Source organism: Anomaloglossus baeobatrachus, chromosome 11 (genome assembly GCF_048569485.1).
Source record: "Anomaloglossus baeobatrachus isolate aAnoBae1 chromosome 11, aAnoBae1.hap1, whole genome shotgun sequence".
In the NCBI taxonomy this organism is placed as follows: domain Eukaryota; kingdom Metazoa; phylum Chordata; class Amphibia; order Anura; family Aromobatidae; genus Anomaloglossus; species Anomaloglossus baeobatrachus.
In genome coordinates this window covers 16434218-16448808 of record NC_134363.1, presented here as the reverse complement: position 1 = coordinate 16448808, position 14591 = coordinate 16434218, and the positions used below count along the sequence as shown (strand labels likewise).

The window sequence follows — 14591 nt, the reverse complement described above, 5'->3', positions numbered from 1 at the left end:
GCGTGTAAAGCCCGCTTTACTCTTACAACACTAAAGACTAAAAGATCATTGATATTTAAAAAATGAAATGTGTTAGTGGAAGACCTTAAACAATGTATGTTAACTAAATATTCTTTATTAGACAGTTTTGGGAAGGTTGTTATCAGAAAGATCATCAGATTTGATTGCATGTGTTTATTCATTGATTCATTAAAGATGCTCAGATAATAATATAACATCTAACAGATTAATTCTATCCCTGGTCTTTCTGGAACTGCTATGACATTCTTTATATTATATTTGCAGGCAACATAATTGATACAACCCATGGCAGAAACGTTTTTCCATGTATACCCTGAAAAAAAACAAAAAAAACCCATCATTAATACTTAGAATATGTAGATACCTTAAGTAAAAATCCTTTGTTACAGTTATAATACTATCTGACAGTTTCCAGATGCTCTAATATGCACAGTACAGGAAAAGACATGGGCAAAACAGCAGATGTTTAGGTCTGGCCAGACTTAAAAAGTCTGATTCGGGACATGACATGATCCAAACTTGAGCCTGGACCCCGAACCCCGTATAAGTTTAAGACACCCAAACTTAAGTGCTATAAAATGGTGGAAGTAAAGGCTAGGGGCACTGGCGGACATAGACAAGAAAGGGCCTCTATGAAAGAACAATATATGGGTCCTTTGCAGCCCATAAAACTCATCAGAATACACAATTCTATATGCTTTGGAGAAAGAAATTGGCCCTTCATCAACTTGGGCTGTGTGGCTTCTAGAGTTGAGCGATGTTCGAGTTTCGAGGTTCGCCAATTTCATGTTCGAGTGATTTTTGGGAGTGCTCGAGATCAAACTCGAACGTGAGCTTTTTTCTAAAACCTCGATATCTCGAGTTATGTTCGATAACGGTTCGAGCAGCAAAAAGCCTGGCTAGTTATTAGCTGGCTTTTCACTGTAATAGTGTGAGTCACTGTGATTCATGCTATTATCAAATTTCAGCGTATAGTGTGCAGGGAGGATGCAGTTTAGATTTGAGGTGCACTGCTGAGAGAATGCCGATCGCCATTTTTTTTTTTCCTAAGCTTGCATGCAGTGGGGTGGGCCAGGATGTCAGCCAATCACAGACACACACACAGCTAAGTGCATTTTTGCCAGACAAGCAAGGGCATGTGTCATAGGCTGTGAATGTCACATGTCCTTGCCTTATAAAATACGGCCATTTTCCATGTCACCGCCATTATCTCATTTCTGCGTGTGGGTAACAGTCACAGCTCACGCTACTGCCGCCGATCCCGCTCTGTGCGCTATAGACATATTGCAAGCTACACAGCGCTGTAAGGATTAGGGACTGCTTGTAATTTCAGCCCTTTTCAGGGCTGATTTCCAGGCGTTCATAGCCATAGCTGCTAGGCAGATCCGTGCAAACGCTGTGTACAGCTTTAGATAACAGTGTCTGTGTACCTTAGCTCAGGGAATTCCTTGCTGCATTTCATCATTAGGAGGGATAGAAAGTGAGGCTTCCTTTCCTGTCCTGGTACCCACCTGCCCAGTGTTGCCACGCTATTTTATTTGCCCAAAGAGCTGATGCTTTTTCTGCCATCCTAAAAGTGTCTGGAATACTAACTTAGTTTTCCTTTCCTGTCCTGGTACCCACAGAACCCGGGCACTGTACACACCTGGCCACTTTTGCCAAGCTATTTTATTTGCCCAAAGAGCTGACACTTTTTCTGCCATCCTAAAAGTGTCTGGAATACTAACAGTTTTCCTTTCCTGTCCTGGTACCCACAAAACCCGGGCACTCTACTCACCTGCACACTTTTGCCACGCTATTTTATTTGCAAACTGTGCTGCTACTGTTAGGGGCATACAAAAATTGTCTGTGATAGTCAGTGTTGGTTCTTCAGCTGTCAATAAAGCTAGACCACCGCTGCAATCTACACCACCTCTCAATTTTTGCATCCATATTTTAAGTGGCCAATCTTGTCGCTAACAAAATGAGTGGCAAAAGGACAGATGCTGGTGGAAAGGGGAAGAGGCATGTTGGAAAAGGAAAAAAAGTTTGTGTCCGTGGGGAAAGTAGGAAAGCTACATTAACATCTGCTGAAGATAGACCATCTACCAGCAAAAGTAAGATGTCTACTACTTTGCGTGGACAATCCGATGTGCTCCCTTTTTTACGGACCCAAACAACTGTAACAAAGGTAGATGATGCACAAAAAAGAACATGTTTGAATGGATCTCAAGTGCCCTCCTCCACCTCAACTTCAACATCCAAAAAACAACAGTCCTCTGAGTTGTCATTACAATCACACTTGCTTTCTCCCAGCTCTCAAGTCTCCTCCCGCCCTGCACAGTATGGTGGAACTGAGATGGCTGAGTCTGTAGGCTGTTCAGTCACACTATAGCCTTGGAATCAGAGGTCTGCTCCCAAGCTACAGTGAGTACAGACCAGGAAATGGTCTGCAGTGATGCCCAGAAGCTTTGCGACTCAGATTCTGGCCCTGATGACCAAGTTTCTGAGCATAATGTACACCCTCATTCCCAAACTGTAACACCTGTTGGTGGAGACAATGAGGAACATACTGATGATGATGAGATGCAGATACCTGATTGGGATGACAACTTAACTACTCAGTCAGGGCAGGACGAGGTTAGGTCTGAGGGTGAGGGGAGTGCAAACACAACGCTTGATGATGAAGTTCTAGATCCCACTTACTGTCAACCCACAGTCAGGCACTCGAGGAGGTCACCAGAGGCGGTGGAGGAAGATGCAACTGACGACAAAGTTACCTTGCACCTTCCTGGACAGAGTCGTAGTACTGGAAGCACGTCAACAACTGCATCCTCACACACAACTCTGCCTCTGAGCACAATTCGGGGTGGCTCTGCAGGTGGCATGGCCTCTAAGCCTTGCCTAGCCTGGTCCTTTTTTGACCTTGCAAAGGATCTCCAAATCATGTGATCTGCAAAATTTGTCAGCAATCTATAAGTAGAGGCCAAAACTCACTAGTTTGACAACTTCTTCCATGAATCGTCACATGAATAACAAGCATAAGTCCCAGTGGGAAGCTCACCGTGCTGCAATGCAGCCTAGCGGAGCGGGCCAAACACTGTCTGCCCCTTCCAGTGCATCCGCGCGATATACATCTTCTATGACTGTGGTGACATCTGTCACAACTGATTTTACACGCAGACCTTCTACCTCTTTAACCACAACAGGCAGTTTGCTTGGTAAGTCATCTGTTGGTTTGGAAGGGGAAACAAGTGCTGGTGTAGAGCTCTCTCAGGCATTGAGAGCACCAACTTTGGAAGAAGGCAACATCATGTCTCCGCCTGCACTTTCCTCACAGACCTGCATTTTTCCAGGGACACCCTACTCACCACCGTCTACACACAGCAGCCAGATCTCTATCCCTCAGATGGGGAGAAATAAAAGGCAATTTCCTGCGAGCAATGACAAAGCTAAGAGTTTGACTTTATCCCTCTGTAAGCTCTTGGCTACCAAAATGCTGCCTTACCGCCTGGTGGACACAGAGGATTTTCGAGACCTTATGTCAGTCGCAGTGCCCCAGTACCAGATGCCCACTCGCCACTACTTCTCCAAGAAAGGTGTGCCTGCGCTACACCAGCATGTCGCACACAACATCACGGCTTCCTTGAGAAACTCTGTGTGTGACCGGGTGCATTTCACCACCGATACTTGGACCAGTAAGCATGGACAGGGGCGTTACATGTCGCTGACTGGGCACTGGGTAACTATGTTGAGAGATGGAGAAGAGTCTGCTGAACAAGTCTTGCCGTCCCCACGACTTGTGTGTCAATCCTCTTTATGTAGAAGTTCCTGGACTGCTTCTGCCTCCTCAACCTCGTCTCGGTCCTCCACCTCCGCCCCAAGCCTGCCTGGTCAGGCCACCCACGTTGTAACTGTGCACAAGGAATCCCGCACACCTCCTTACTATTCTGGCAGCAGAGCTCAACGGCATCAGACTTGAAATGTCTTGGAAATAAAAGTCACACAGCGGAGGAGTTGTGGTCAGCTCTTGTGAGCGAGTTTCGTAAATAGTTGTCTGCACTTAACCTGCAGCCAGTAAAGGCTGTGTTCGACAATGCTGCAAACTTGGGTGCGGCCCTTTGCCGGGGTAAGGTGACACACGTGCCTTGTATGGCTCACGTGTTGAACCTTGTTGTCCAGCAATTTTTAACACACTATCCCGGCCTAGATGGGCTTCTGCACAGGGCACGAAAACTGTCTGCTCACTTCCGCCGTTCAACCACCGCTGCTGAGCGACTTGCACCGCTCCAGAAGTTTTTCGGCCTGCCGGTTCATTGCCTGCAATGCGATGTGGCGACACGCTGGAATTCGACTCTCCACATGTTACAGCGACTGTGGCAGCACAACTGAGCCGTGGTGCAATACGTTATGACTTATAGCCTGGGCCAACGAGATGCAGAGGTGGGGCAGATCACGCTGATGGAGTGGTCTCAGATCAAGGACCTATGCACCCTTCTGCACAGTTTTGACATGGCGACGAATATGTTTAGCGCTGACAATGCCATTATCAGCATGACAATTCCAGTCATTTACATGTTGGAGCACACGCTAAACACTATTCGTAGTCAGGGGGTGGGACAAGAGGAAGGGGAGGAAGTACAGGAGAATTCATATGCGCAAGGGATACCATCATCAACAAGGTCCAGACGTTCATCATTACCAAGGCGGCAGGCATGGGACGGTGGGAGAGAGGGCTTAACAAGGGTGCATAGTAGCAGCAAAAATGTTGAGGAAGGTGCAGGAGACCATGAAGAAATGGAGGACGAACTGTCCATGGACATGGAAGACTCAGCGGATGAGGGAGACCTTGGTCAAATTTCGGTTGAACGAGGTTGGGGGGAGATAACAGTGGAAGAAATCACAGTTATCACCTCTATGCCACAAACACAGTGAGGACTTGTTCCGTATGGATGCGCAAGACACATGAGCGCCTTCTTGCTGCACTACCTACAACATCACCCTCGGATTGTCAAAATTAGAAGTGATGATGACTACTGGGTTGCGACACTATTAGATCCCCGGTACGAGTCCAAATTTGGAGAAATAATTCCAGCCATAGAAAGGGACACACGTATGCAGGAGTATCAGCAGAAGCTGTTACTCAATCTTAGCTCGGCTTTTCCACCAAACACCAGTGGTGCACGGAGTGAATCTCCCAGTTGTCACTTGCCAAACATGGGACTGTCTCGTCACCAGCAGTCTAACCGTACCAGCAGCACCGTATCTGGTGCTGGTAACAGCAATTTTATGGAATCGTTTAATAATTTTTTAAGACCATCCAATGCAAGGACAAAAGAGACAAGAGGTCTGACACATAGTCAACGGCTGGAGAGGATGATACAGGAGTATCTCCAAATGAACATCGATGCCATGACTTTGCAACTGGAGCCTTGCTCATTTTGGGCTTCCAATCTTGAAAAATGGCCAGAGCTCTCCACTTACGCCTTGGAGATTTTGTCGTGTCCAGCTGCCAGCGTTGTCTCTGAACGTGTCTTCAGTGCTGCTGGGTGTGAGCTGACAGATAAGCGCACGCGTCTGTCCAGTGACAATGTGGACAGACTGACGTTCAGCAAGATGAACAAGTCATGGATCCGCAACTTTACTACCCCTGTGTCATCCTGGGGAGAGTTAAGGCTGGCGTATTTTGGAATGTGCTTGATGCAAATCTACCTGTAAGTTTGCAATTGGGACACAAGTGATGCCACTGAAGAGGTGTCTGTGGGGCCCAATTTTTGGAAAAAAAGGGAGACTCCGCTTGGAGTCCCCTTGCTGTGTATTTAAAAATGATCCAAGATGAACAAATCATGGATCAGCAAAGACTTTGCTACCTACCCCGGTGTCATCCCGGGGACAGTTAAGGCTGGCGTGTTTTTGAATGTGCTTGATGCAAATGTAGCTGTGAAGTGTACAACTGGGGCACAAGTACTGCCACTGAAGTGGTGTCTGTGGGGCCCAATTTTTTAAAAAAAGGGAGACTCCGCTTTGAGTCACCTTGCGGTGTTTTACATGATTTTAGAAGGGCATGCCATGCCTATATCTGTATCTCGTCCTCTTTTTCCTCGTCCAGCTGTTTTGTTTTCGCATGAGTCTTTGTCCTTGTCACTTTCCCATGTGTTTGTGTTGTCTTGTGAGTTGTTTGTCACCTTTTGGACACCTTTGAGAGTGTTTTCTAGGTGTTTTTAGGTGTTTGTGATTGCCTCCCATTGTTTTCTATGGGGTTCGAGAGGTTCGTCGAACGGCTCGCCGAACCAAACTCGAACGCAGCCTACGTTCGGCGAACCAAACCGAACTCGAGCCTTTAGAGGGTGGCCCATCTCTAGTGGCTACACAGGCTGCACCAATGATATGGCTAGGGGGCTTTAAAGGGAAGCAAAATGGTGATTAAAGCATTGTTTCTGGGTCTGCTCATTGTATCTTCCTCCACCTATCATCTGTAATAGCATCGGTTATTGGTTGCAATTAGACTACGCCCCCACCATCTTTTCTCGTGTCTGTGATAAGTTTCCCTAACACTAGCTGTGTGGGTCCCTGAAGTGAAGTGTAAAAAAACTCTTCCTAGAAAATTCCTAAGTCAGGATACCTTCCAGTAATCTCATCCTATTGAGCCCTGTATACCGAACCCAGGTGAAAGGTTTAAAGAGATTTAGTTGTCGACTAGTCGGTTTCCCCAAGTCAAGTCAGGAGTAGTCTAAAAAGCTCAAGCTATCAGTCAGGGTCAAATTGTCATATAATGTCTGTAGTCTAGAAATTATAAATATAGGTTGTCAAACTTCTATAAACATTCAATGACAGCTCCCCATTCAGGGCAACAGAGGAACCATGTCCCTCATATAGTTTTGCTAAACAGGTGAGGTTGGAGAAAACACAGGGTGAAGGTGAGAGGTTATATATACACGTAAATAGCCACAGATAATATATGGCATATCCATAATTCCTTCATTAACAAGGAGCCACGTTGGGGTCAAAAAAGACAATCCGCCACAAATGTCCAGAGATGTTATCCTTACAAACTGGGATTTCTAGAAGGTATCAGAGGGTATCATTCCATTAATCAAGCTGCATTTTCTATATCCACAGAATGCTTGATATTTCTTGTCGTGATTTCTATCCTCCCATCATCGTCCTGTCCCAGAAAGGAAAATGCCTTGCCTCAAATGCCGAACCCTAGGGTCACCTCCACTGACAGGAAGGTATCCTGACTTAGGAATCTTCTAGGAAGAGGTAAGCTCATGTGTATTAATCACTATATATCTTGATATATGCATATATGAGTATAATCCTCTGTGCTATGGTTGCACGTTCTACATTTAAATACTTTTATATCACTGAACTGTAATTTTTAGATACTTTATTAGAAGTAATTTTTTTTATTAGATTATTGGCTTTTGGTTTAAAGATTTTGAAGACTCCATGGATGGTTATCACATAAGTATAGCCCCCAGCTGTCTGCATTATCTTGGCTGTGTATCAAAATATGAGGGACCCCAATTGTTTTTTCTTATTTAAATAAATAATTTTAAAAACTGCATGAGGTCCCTTCCACTTTCTTTTTTATACCCAACAAGATAATGCAGGCAGCTGGGGGCTGGTATTTTCAGGCTGTGGAGGCCCATAGTTGTTAGGCCTTTCGCAGTCTAAAAATAGCAGCTCACATTAGAAAACGTGACCAATCACTCAGGCAATTGAAACACACTGACGAAAACACAGCTGTGTAAGCAATAACATTAGTGAGTTCAACTAAGTTTACTGCTTTCCCATAGTACCCCAGCTGTGACCTCTGGTGAACTCACCTGATATTTCTGCACAAAATCTGCATCTTCGTAAAAAAAATGCACCAGCGTTTTTTGGTGTGTTTTTCTGCCAGGAGATGCAGATCTGGTGCAGAAATGTCTGCAAAGAAATACTCAACGTGTGCAAATAGCCTAATCTGTGATTGAGTGCAATAAGTTTACCTGAGGTCACAGCTGGGGTTTGCATGGTACCCTATTAGTGACCTCAGGGGAACTCACTTCAGGGGAACTCATTGAATTCAATCCCAGATTACCAGTGTTATGGGGGGCTGTCTGATAATAAAACCTAAAGGAATGTCAGACAGTCAGGGTCCACCGTGCAAAGACTCTGCTGCAGACTATGGCAGAGGATAAGGGGTATATAAGTGTGCCACTGTAAAAAATAATAGCACAAGCACAGAGTGCAATACCTCTGTTAAACTCACAGAGGAATATAATTAGAAAATAAAGCAATTCCTCCCTTACTTGGAGGGTGTGTGGAATGATCTCTGTTAAAGATCACAGAGACAAAAGCAGTGAGTGTGAAATGGCACCTACCTAGGTCTGTTCCTCTAGTGGTGCCAAGAGATGGACAGCAGCGTAAGCCGCACAAAGCTCCTACCTGCGTTCGCTCCACTAGTGTGCGAGGACATGAACCACTAGATATGGCACCTGCCTAGGTCCGCTCTTCTAGTGGTGCCAGGAGACGGACAGCAGCGTAAGCCGCACAAAGCTCCTACCTGCGTTCGCTCCACTAGTGTGCGAGGACATGAACCACTAGATATGGCACCTGCCTAGGTCCGCTCTTCTAGTGGTGCAAAAGAGACGGACAGCAGCGTAAGCAGCACAAAGCTCCTACCTGCGTTCGCTCCACTAGTGTGCGAGGACACGAACCACTAGATATGGCACCTGCCTAGGTCCACTCTTCTAGTGGTGCAAAAGAGACGGACAGCAGAATAGGCCGCACAAAGCTCCTACCTCTGTTCGCTCCCCTAGTGTGCGAGGATACGAACAACTGCCAGACGCAGTATAAGGAACGTTACCCTAGTGGCAACGTCCACCTACGAGTAGAATCACAAGGCCCAGCCGGACCATGTGCCTCAGGCACCTGCCTATGTCCGCTCCACTAAGAGGTAAGGATACGGACTGCAGCCGAAGCTGAAAGGTATAAGAATGCTACCCTGCCGGTAGCGCTCACCTAACATGGACAGAGAGATGCCTAGAGGGACGTGCACAGGGCGTCTACCCTCATGCATGAACCAAGAGGACTGAGCGCCGGGCGGCGTGCATCAGGGTCTTATATAGACTCTGTGCCTCATCCAAGATGGAGGACACCAGAGCCAATCTGCTGCCAGAATGACAGCAATGACGTCACGCTGGCCTATCACCGAGCAAAGCGTCCCAAGCACATGACCAGCAACCAATCGGCATAGAAGGTGTCAGAGACATGTGACCACGTGTCACAAGCACATGACCAGTGGCCAATCAGCTTAGAAGGTGTCAGAGACATGTGACCTCGTGTCAGCGATGATGTCACCCGCACATGTGCAATGGCTCCAAGATAGGACTTAGTCTCCAGCGCTTGCACATGTGCAGTAGCAAGAAATCCGGACATAGTCTCCAGAGCCACAGCAACCGTAACAACCAGAATGTGTACACATTGACTGGTTATTAACTACAATGGTGTTAGTTAATCAGATAATCCAGCACCATTGAAATCAATTATCTGGTATAACAGGACTATTGAACTTAATGCCAGATTACCAAAAGTAAGTTCAATGAGTTCACCTCAGGTGAACCATATTATGGCAATTATATTGAGCAGGGTGAGAGCCAGGAATCGGTCATCTAATGGATGTGCCATTTTTTTTAAGCTGCAGGCTGAATTTTTTTAGGCTGAGGAGGGCCCAATAACCATAGTCCTCCCCAACCTGAGAATAGCAGCCTTTAGCTGTATGTTTTATCTTGTCTGGGTATCAAAATTGTGGGAACCGGATGCCATTTTTTTAAATTATTTATTTCAATAGTTAAAAAAGCGTCCTGGGGTCCCTCTAATTTTGATACACTGCCAAGATAAAGCATACAGCTGGGGACTGCAGCCTCCAGCTGTCTTCTTTATATGCACTGGGTATCAAAATATGGGGGACCCTAATCGATTTTTACCAATTATTTATTTATTTTTATATTTCACTTTGGGAACCCAGAGAGATAGTATGAGGGCAGCCAATCACAGATGCCGGGAACAGAGATTATGGGCGCTTTTTGATGACAACCAATCACAGATGCTGTCGCAGAGGCTGGGCATTGGAAACAATGAATACTCATAAGACACAATAAGCAGACCTGGAAACCGTGTGGCAGCTGTGTGGAAACTTGATAGTAAGTATAATTGTCCTGCTATTGTCCCAATTTTTCTTCCTTTTTCCATTTTTTACTTTATCTGGGCAGCCGAACCCAAATAGTAACATGGACATCCCTGAGAAGTCCTTGTTAGAGGACCATGCACGGACGCTAGGTGTCTGTCACAGACCCTGAATTTTACAGTTTGGGTTCACACATCTCTACACAGGAGCTCTATAAACCTTTTATGTTACATGGATTTATACTAAAACACCATAAAATCCATTAGATCATACATATTGCTTACCAGGATAGCGTGCTTGTCCCCTATAATGGAAACATCTGTTCATAGATCCAGTGCAGTTTATCTCCTTGGTACTGTTACATTCCTCAAAGGTGCCGATACAGTAAGCTGATGGACATTTCACACCATTTGGTGTTGGATCTTCGGCAATAACTGGAGAAATACACAAAATGAAATATTTGGATTGAATATTGACTTAAAACATATAAAGGGAATTTGTCAGCAGATTTTTGCTCTGTAATCTGAGAGCAGCATAATGTAGGAGGTGATACCTTTATTCTAGGGATGTGTTACTTTCTGTTCTGCATACTCATTTTGATACAATCACCATTTTATTTACTGCAGGTCAGTCAGTTTTCTGTGTCTTTAGAGCAGCAGGAGTAGGAGGCAAGAGGCAGCTAGTCCTGTAGTGATAATCTCCTGCTGATAAAACCCAGATTGTATTGAAACAGATACACACAACCAAGTAATTGAAACACCAATGGAATTAGAGTCTCTTTCCATATGTCATGCTGCTCTTGAATTACATAGCAAGAACTTACTGAAAGTTTTCCTTTAACTACTTAAAGATTGTGGGCAGTAATATTACATCCTAGCAGTCATAGTGTTAATCCCCATGGGCTGCTGCAAGCAGCCTGCGGTGATCAGTGCACATGTCAGCTGATTTTTACAGCTGACATGTGTGCCTGCCAGGCACGAGTGGAATCGCTATCTGCCCATGCCTTTTAACCCTTTAAATGGCACTGTCAAGATGTTACAGCGCGATGTTAACAGCGATAGCGGTAGATCCATACTCACAGGCCGGTACTGGAAGTCACGTGACGTGATCATGTGGATCCGGTGGTTGCCATGGTAGTACAGGGTCATGTGATGACTCCTGTGCTCATATGACTTAGGTGCTGTAAGACACAGCTACAGTAAGTGCTACTTGTTACAAGACATGTTAATTTCTCCTGGTCTGAGTGGTGCTGCTCTGATCGGAAAAAAAATGAGTGATCAGCCTACTAATCATTATTGTCCCCTAGGGGTACTAGTAAAATTACAAAAAAATTGGTACCGATAAAAACATGAGCTTGAGAAGAAAAAATAAGCCATCACTGAGCCATAAATCCTGAAAAATGAGAACGCCACAGGTCACAAAAATGTTGCAAAATGTACGCAAATTTTATCGGACAATGTTCTGATTTTTCTTAACCCTTAGATTAAGGTAAACCTATTCATTTTTGGTGTCTACAAACTTGCACCAACCTCAGATGTCATATTGACACATCCGTTTTACCATATAAGGAAAAAAAGACTAAAATATCTCAAAAACCATAATGCAATCACACTTTTTTTGCAATTTTTCCGCATTTGGAATTTTTTTGCCGTTTTCTACTACACTATATGGTAAAAATCATAGTTTCATTTACAATTACAGCTCCTTCCACAAGAAACGAGCTCCCACATGACCATAAACAAAAATGGAAAAGCGCTCGGGGGTGAAGGCGTAATGTTATTCGCTCCATTACATAGACATCTCTGCTTGATGTAATGAAGGAGAACTTTCTTGTTTACATTCTGGATTCTCATTTGTTAATTTGTAATTAAGAATCTGCACATTTAGAGGTTCAACAGATACATTAGCATACATTTCTCCCTTTTTGACCTCCAGTGGTCTATCCCAGGATTCCCCAGCTCAAGTCCTCAGGACCCACCAACAGTGCATGTTTTAAGGATTTCCTTAGTATTGCACAGGTGATAATTTAATAACCTGAACAGTTGATGCTTCCAACATCTGTGCAATGATAAGGAAAACTTGAAAACATGCACTGCTTGTGGACCTTGTGTACTGGAGTTGGGGAACATTACTCTGACCTGTAAAAGAAATTATATGTGTATAAAATTTCAGCCTGTAAAATTGTTCATATTTACAAACAAATCTTGTAAAAATTACAGGAATTAAAAATAGCTTTATGTAAGGTTGAAGAATTTTGAACTTGAATAATATTTTGTTTTTATCAGTCAATTATTCCTATATGATTATTGTCATTGTGACACTCACGTTCATATTCATCAGTGTTGCATAAGTGTCCGGTGCAGCATTTGGCATAAAATCGATACTTTATATTTTCTAACGCTATTGAGCCATTGGTCCCGCACATGGTTTCATTTGCGCAGCTTTTCAGTATTGATTTAAACACATTACCTTCTACAAAAAAAAGAAAATAAACATCAGAAAACAAGAACTGAGGGGGTGACGCTGTAATTTTCTTAAAGAAGAAATAAGTTACACTCACTTCTGTCAACATATTGGGAACAGGTCATGCATCGATCCCCAAGACATTCAATCTCAGACTCCTTACATGTTGTAGAGTTAGTGGAGAAGCCCGAATAACATTTATAGGTATAGGCTGAAAAAAGTGGATATTTCAGTGATATTATCTGGTGAGAGTCATAAAATAAAGGTGTTCAGATGAAAAGATTAGTATATTGATTGTTATCGACATCATTTTTTATATCATACCCAACAAGATCATGATGTCACTTCCAACACTTAGCCCTATGGTGACTTGATTTACGAACTTATAAAAGTTTTCTTTATCATATAATAAGTATTATAACTTTTGTTTGTGTATTCCCCCTATTATGTTTTGAGGATTCTCTTCATACACTATTTTTACTTTAAGAGAATTATCCTTTTAGATCAATCACGAGTTTTCACAATTCATCTATGTAGCGTAAAAATGGGTTTTTTGTTATCATACCCAACAAGACCAGGATATATGTTACTTCCAACAAGTGGCCCGAAAGTCACTTAAATTTCAGACTTTTAATTTTTTTTATCATATAATAAGTGTCTCAACTTTTGTTTGTGTATTCCCCCTACTATGTTTTGGGGATTCTTTTCATCCACCTCTTTCTTTTGAAGAGAATTAACCTTTTAGATCAATCACAAGTTTTTACAAATCATCTATGTAGCGTAAAAATGGGTCTAAATAAAACCATCCCTGGCTAAGAATGTTTGGTCTACGTGAACACACAACTTGATTTGGTAAGTGATTAATCCGTGGTATGTTTTGAGACATATTTACATCAGGTCCAATTTGACCATTTATTTTTCAATATGTGAATATTGTTACGCAAACCAGATTTACAAGATCCAAAAGAAACTGCATTTAGCCTGTTTAAAATGATAGAAGAACTTTATAATAAAGTTTGACAATACTCCTTGGTGTCCTATGTGTATATTATGTGTAGTAACTCGATTCATCTTACCTGAGACAACAAGAGCAGAGATCAGACAAAGTAAAGTGACCAGGTTCTTCATTGTGGGTAATTAGATGGCTTCTCGGATTCTCTTCTTGCCTGTTGTCTGCACACATGGACCATATACAGTAAATACTCTTTGGAAAGGTAAAAAACTATTGTTTCTTGGGATGGATTAGATCTAGCCCAAAACACCTCCCTGAGCGTCATTTTGCTCTCAGCAAAGTTCATGGTTATAGCAATACAGCAATACAATGATGATGTATCTTAACGGGAATTCATCAAAATGTCTTTCTATTTGATCTTGCCTAAAGATAATGGTCCTGTCTTGTTTGCTTTTGTGCACTGTGTAATTGTTAGCTTGAAATATATTGGGAGAATATATTTGCCTTCACAGAGGAAGGTTGGGTCAACAGAAGCTTTTACCATTTGTTTTCTCTCTTACCAAAAGTAAATTTCCATTACTTCACCCCATTTTCATTTTCATTATTTAAACAGATCAAATGTAGACCCTGGGTGGCTTCCTCAGTGAGGAGGGGGACCGGACTAGCCTCGGGCAACTTCCTCTTTGAAACCTGCAGCGACTAGACCCAGGGCAGCATCCTCATTGATTACGGGAATTAGGCTAGACCTGGGAGGATTCCTCAGTGAGGCCTGCAGCTGATCAGCAGGCTAGACCTGGGAGGCGTCCTCAGTGAGGAAGGAGACCAGAAAAGACCCGGGTCACTTACTCAGTGAGGCCTTCATCTGGTCAGCAGATTAGACCCAGACTGGCTTCCTCATTGAGGATGGGGACCAGGCTAGACTGGGAGGTTTCCTTAGTGAGGCCTGGAGTGCAGACTAATCAGGGTTTAGTGTTGCAGAGCAGTTTGTTTTAATGTTTTGAT

General features: G+C 43.5%; 1 protein-coding gene across 2 annotated transcripts; it reads right to left on the bottom strand.

The window, feature by feature from the left end:
• Positions 1-109: 109 nt before the first annotated feature.
• Positions 110-13806, bottom strand: LOC142256375 (phospholipase A2 inhibitor and Ly6/PLAUR domain-containing protein-like). Of its 2 annotated transcripts, none has more exons than XM_075328014.1 (5): positions 13714-13806; positions 12735-12848; positions 12500-12646; positions 10459-10608; positions 110-334 (listed from the first exon to the last, which is right to left on the bottom strand). In XM_075328014.1, exons 1-5 carry the CDS (start codon positions 13763-13765, stop codon positions 219-221), a joined length of 579 nt encoding a protein of 192 aa, XP_075184129.1. In that variant the 5' UTR covers positions 13766-13806; the 3' UTR covers positions 110-218. The 2 variants fall into 2 exon arrangements, with proteins under 2 accessions (XP_075184129.1, XP_075184130.1); XM_075328015.1 differs by having other exon boundaries at positions 12735-12879; positions 13714-13803.
• Between the last annotated feature and the right edge of the window lie 785 nt (positions 13807-14591).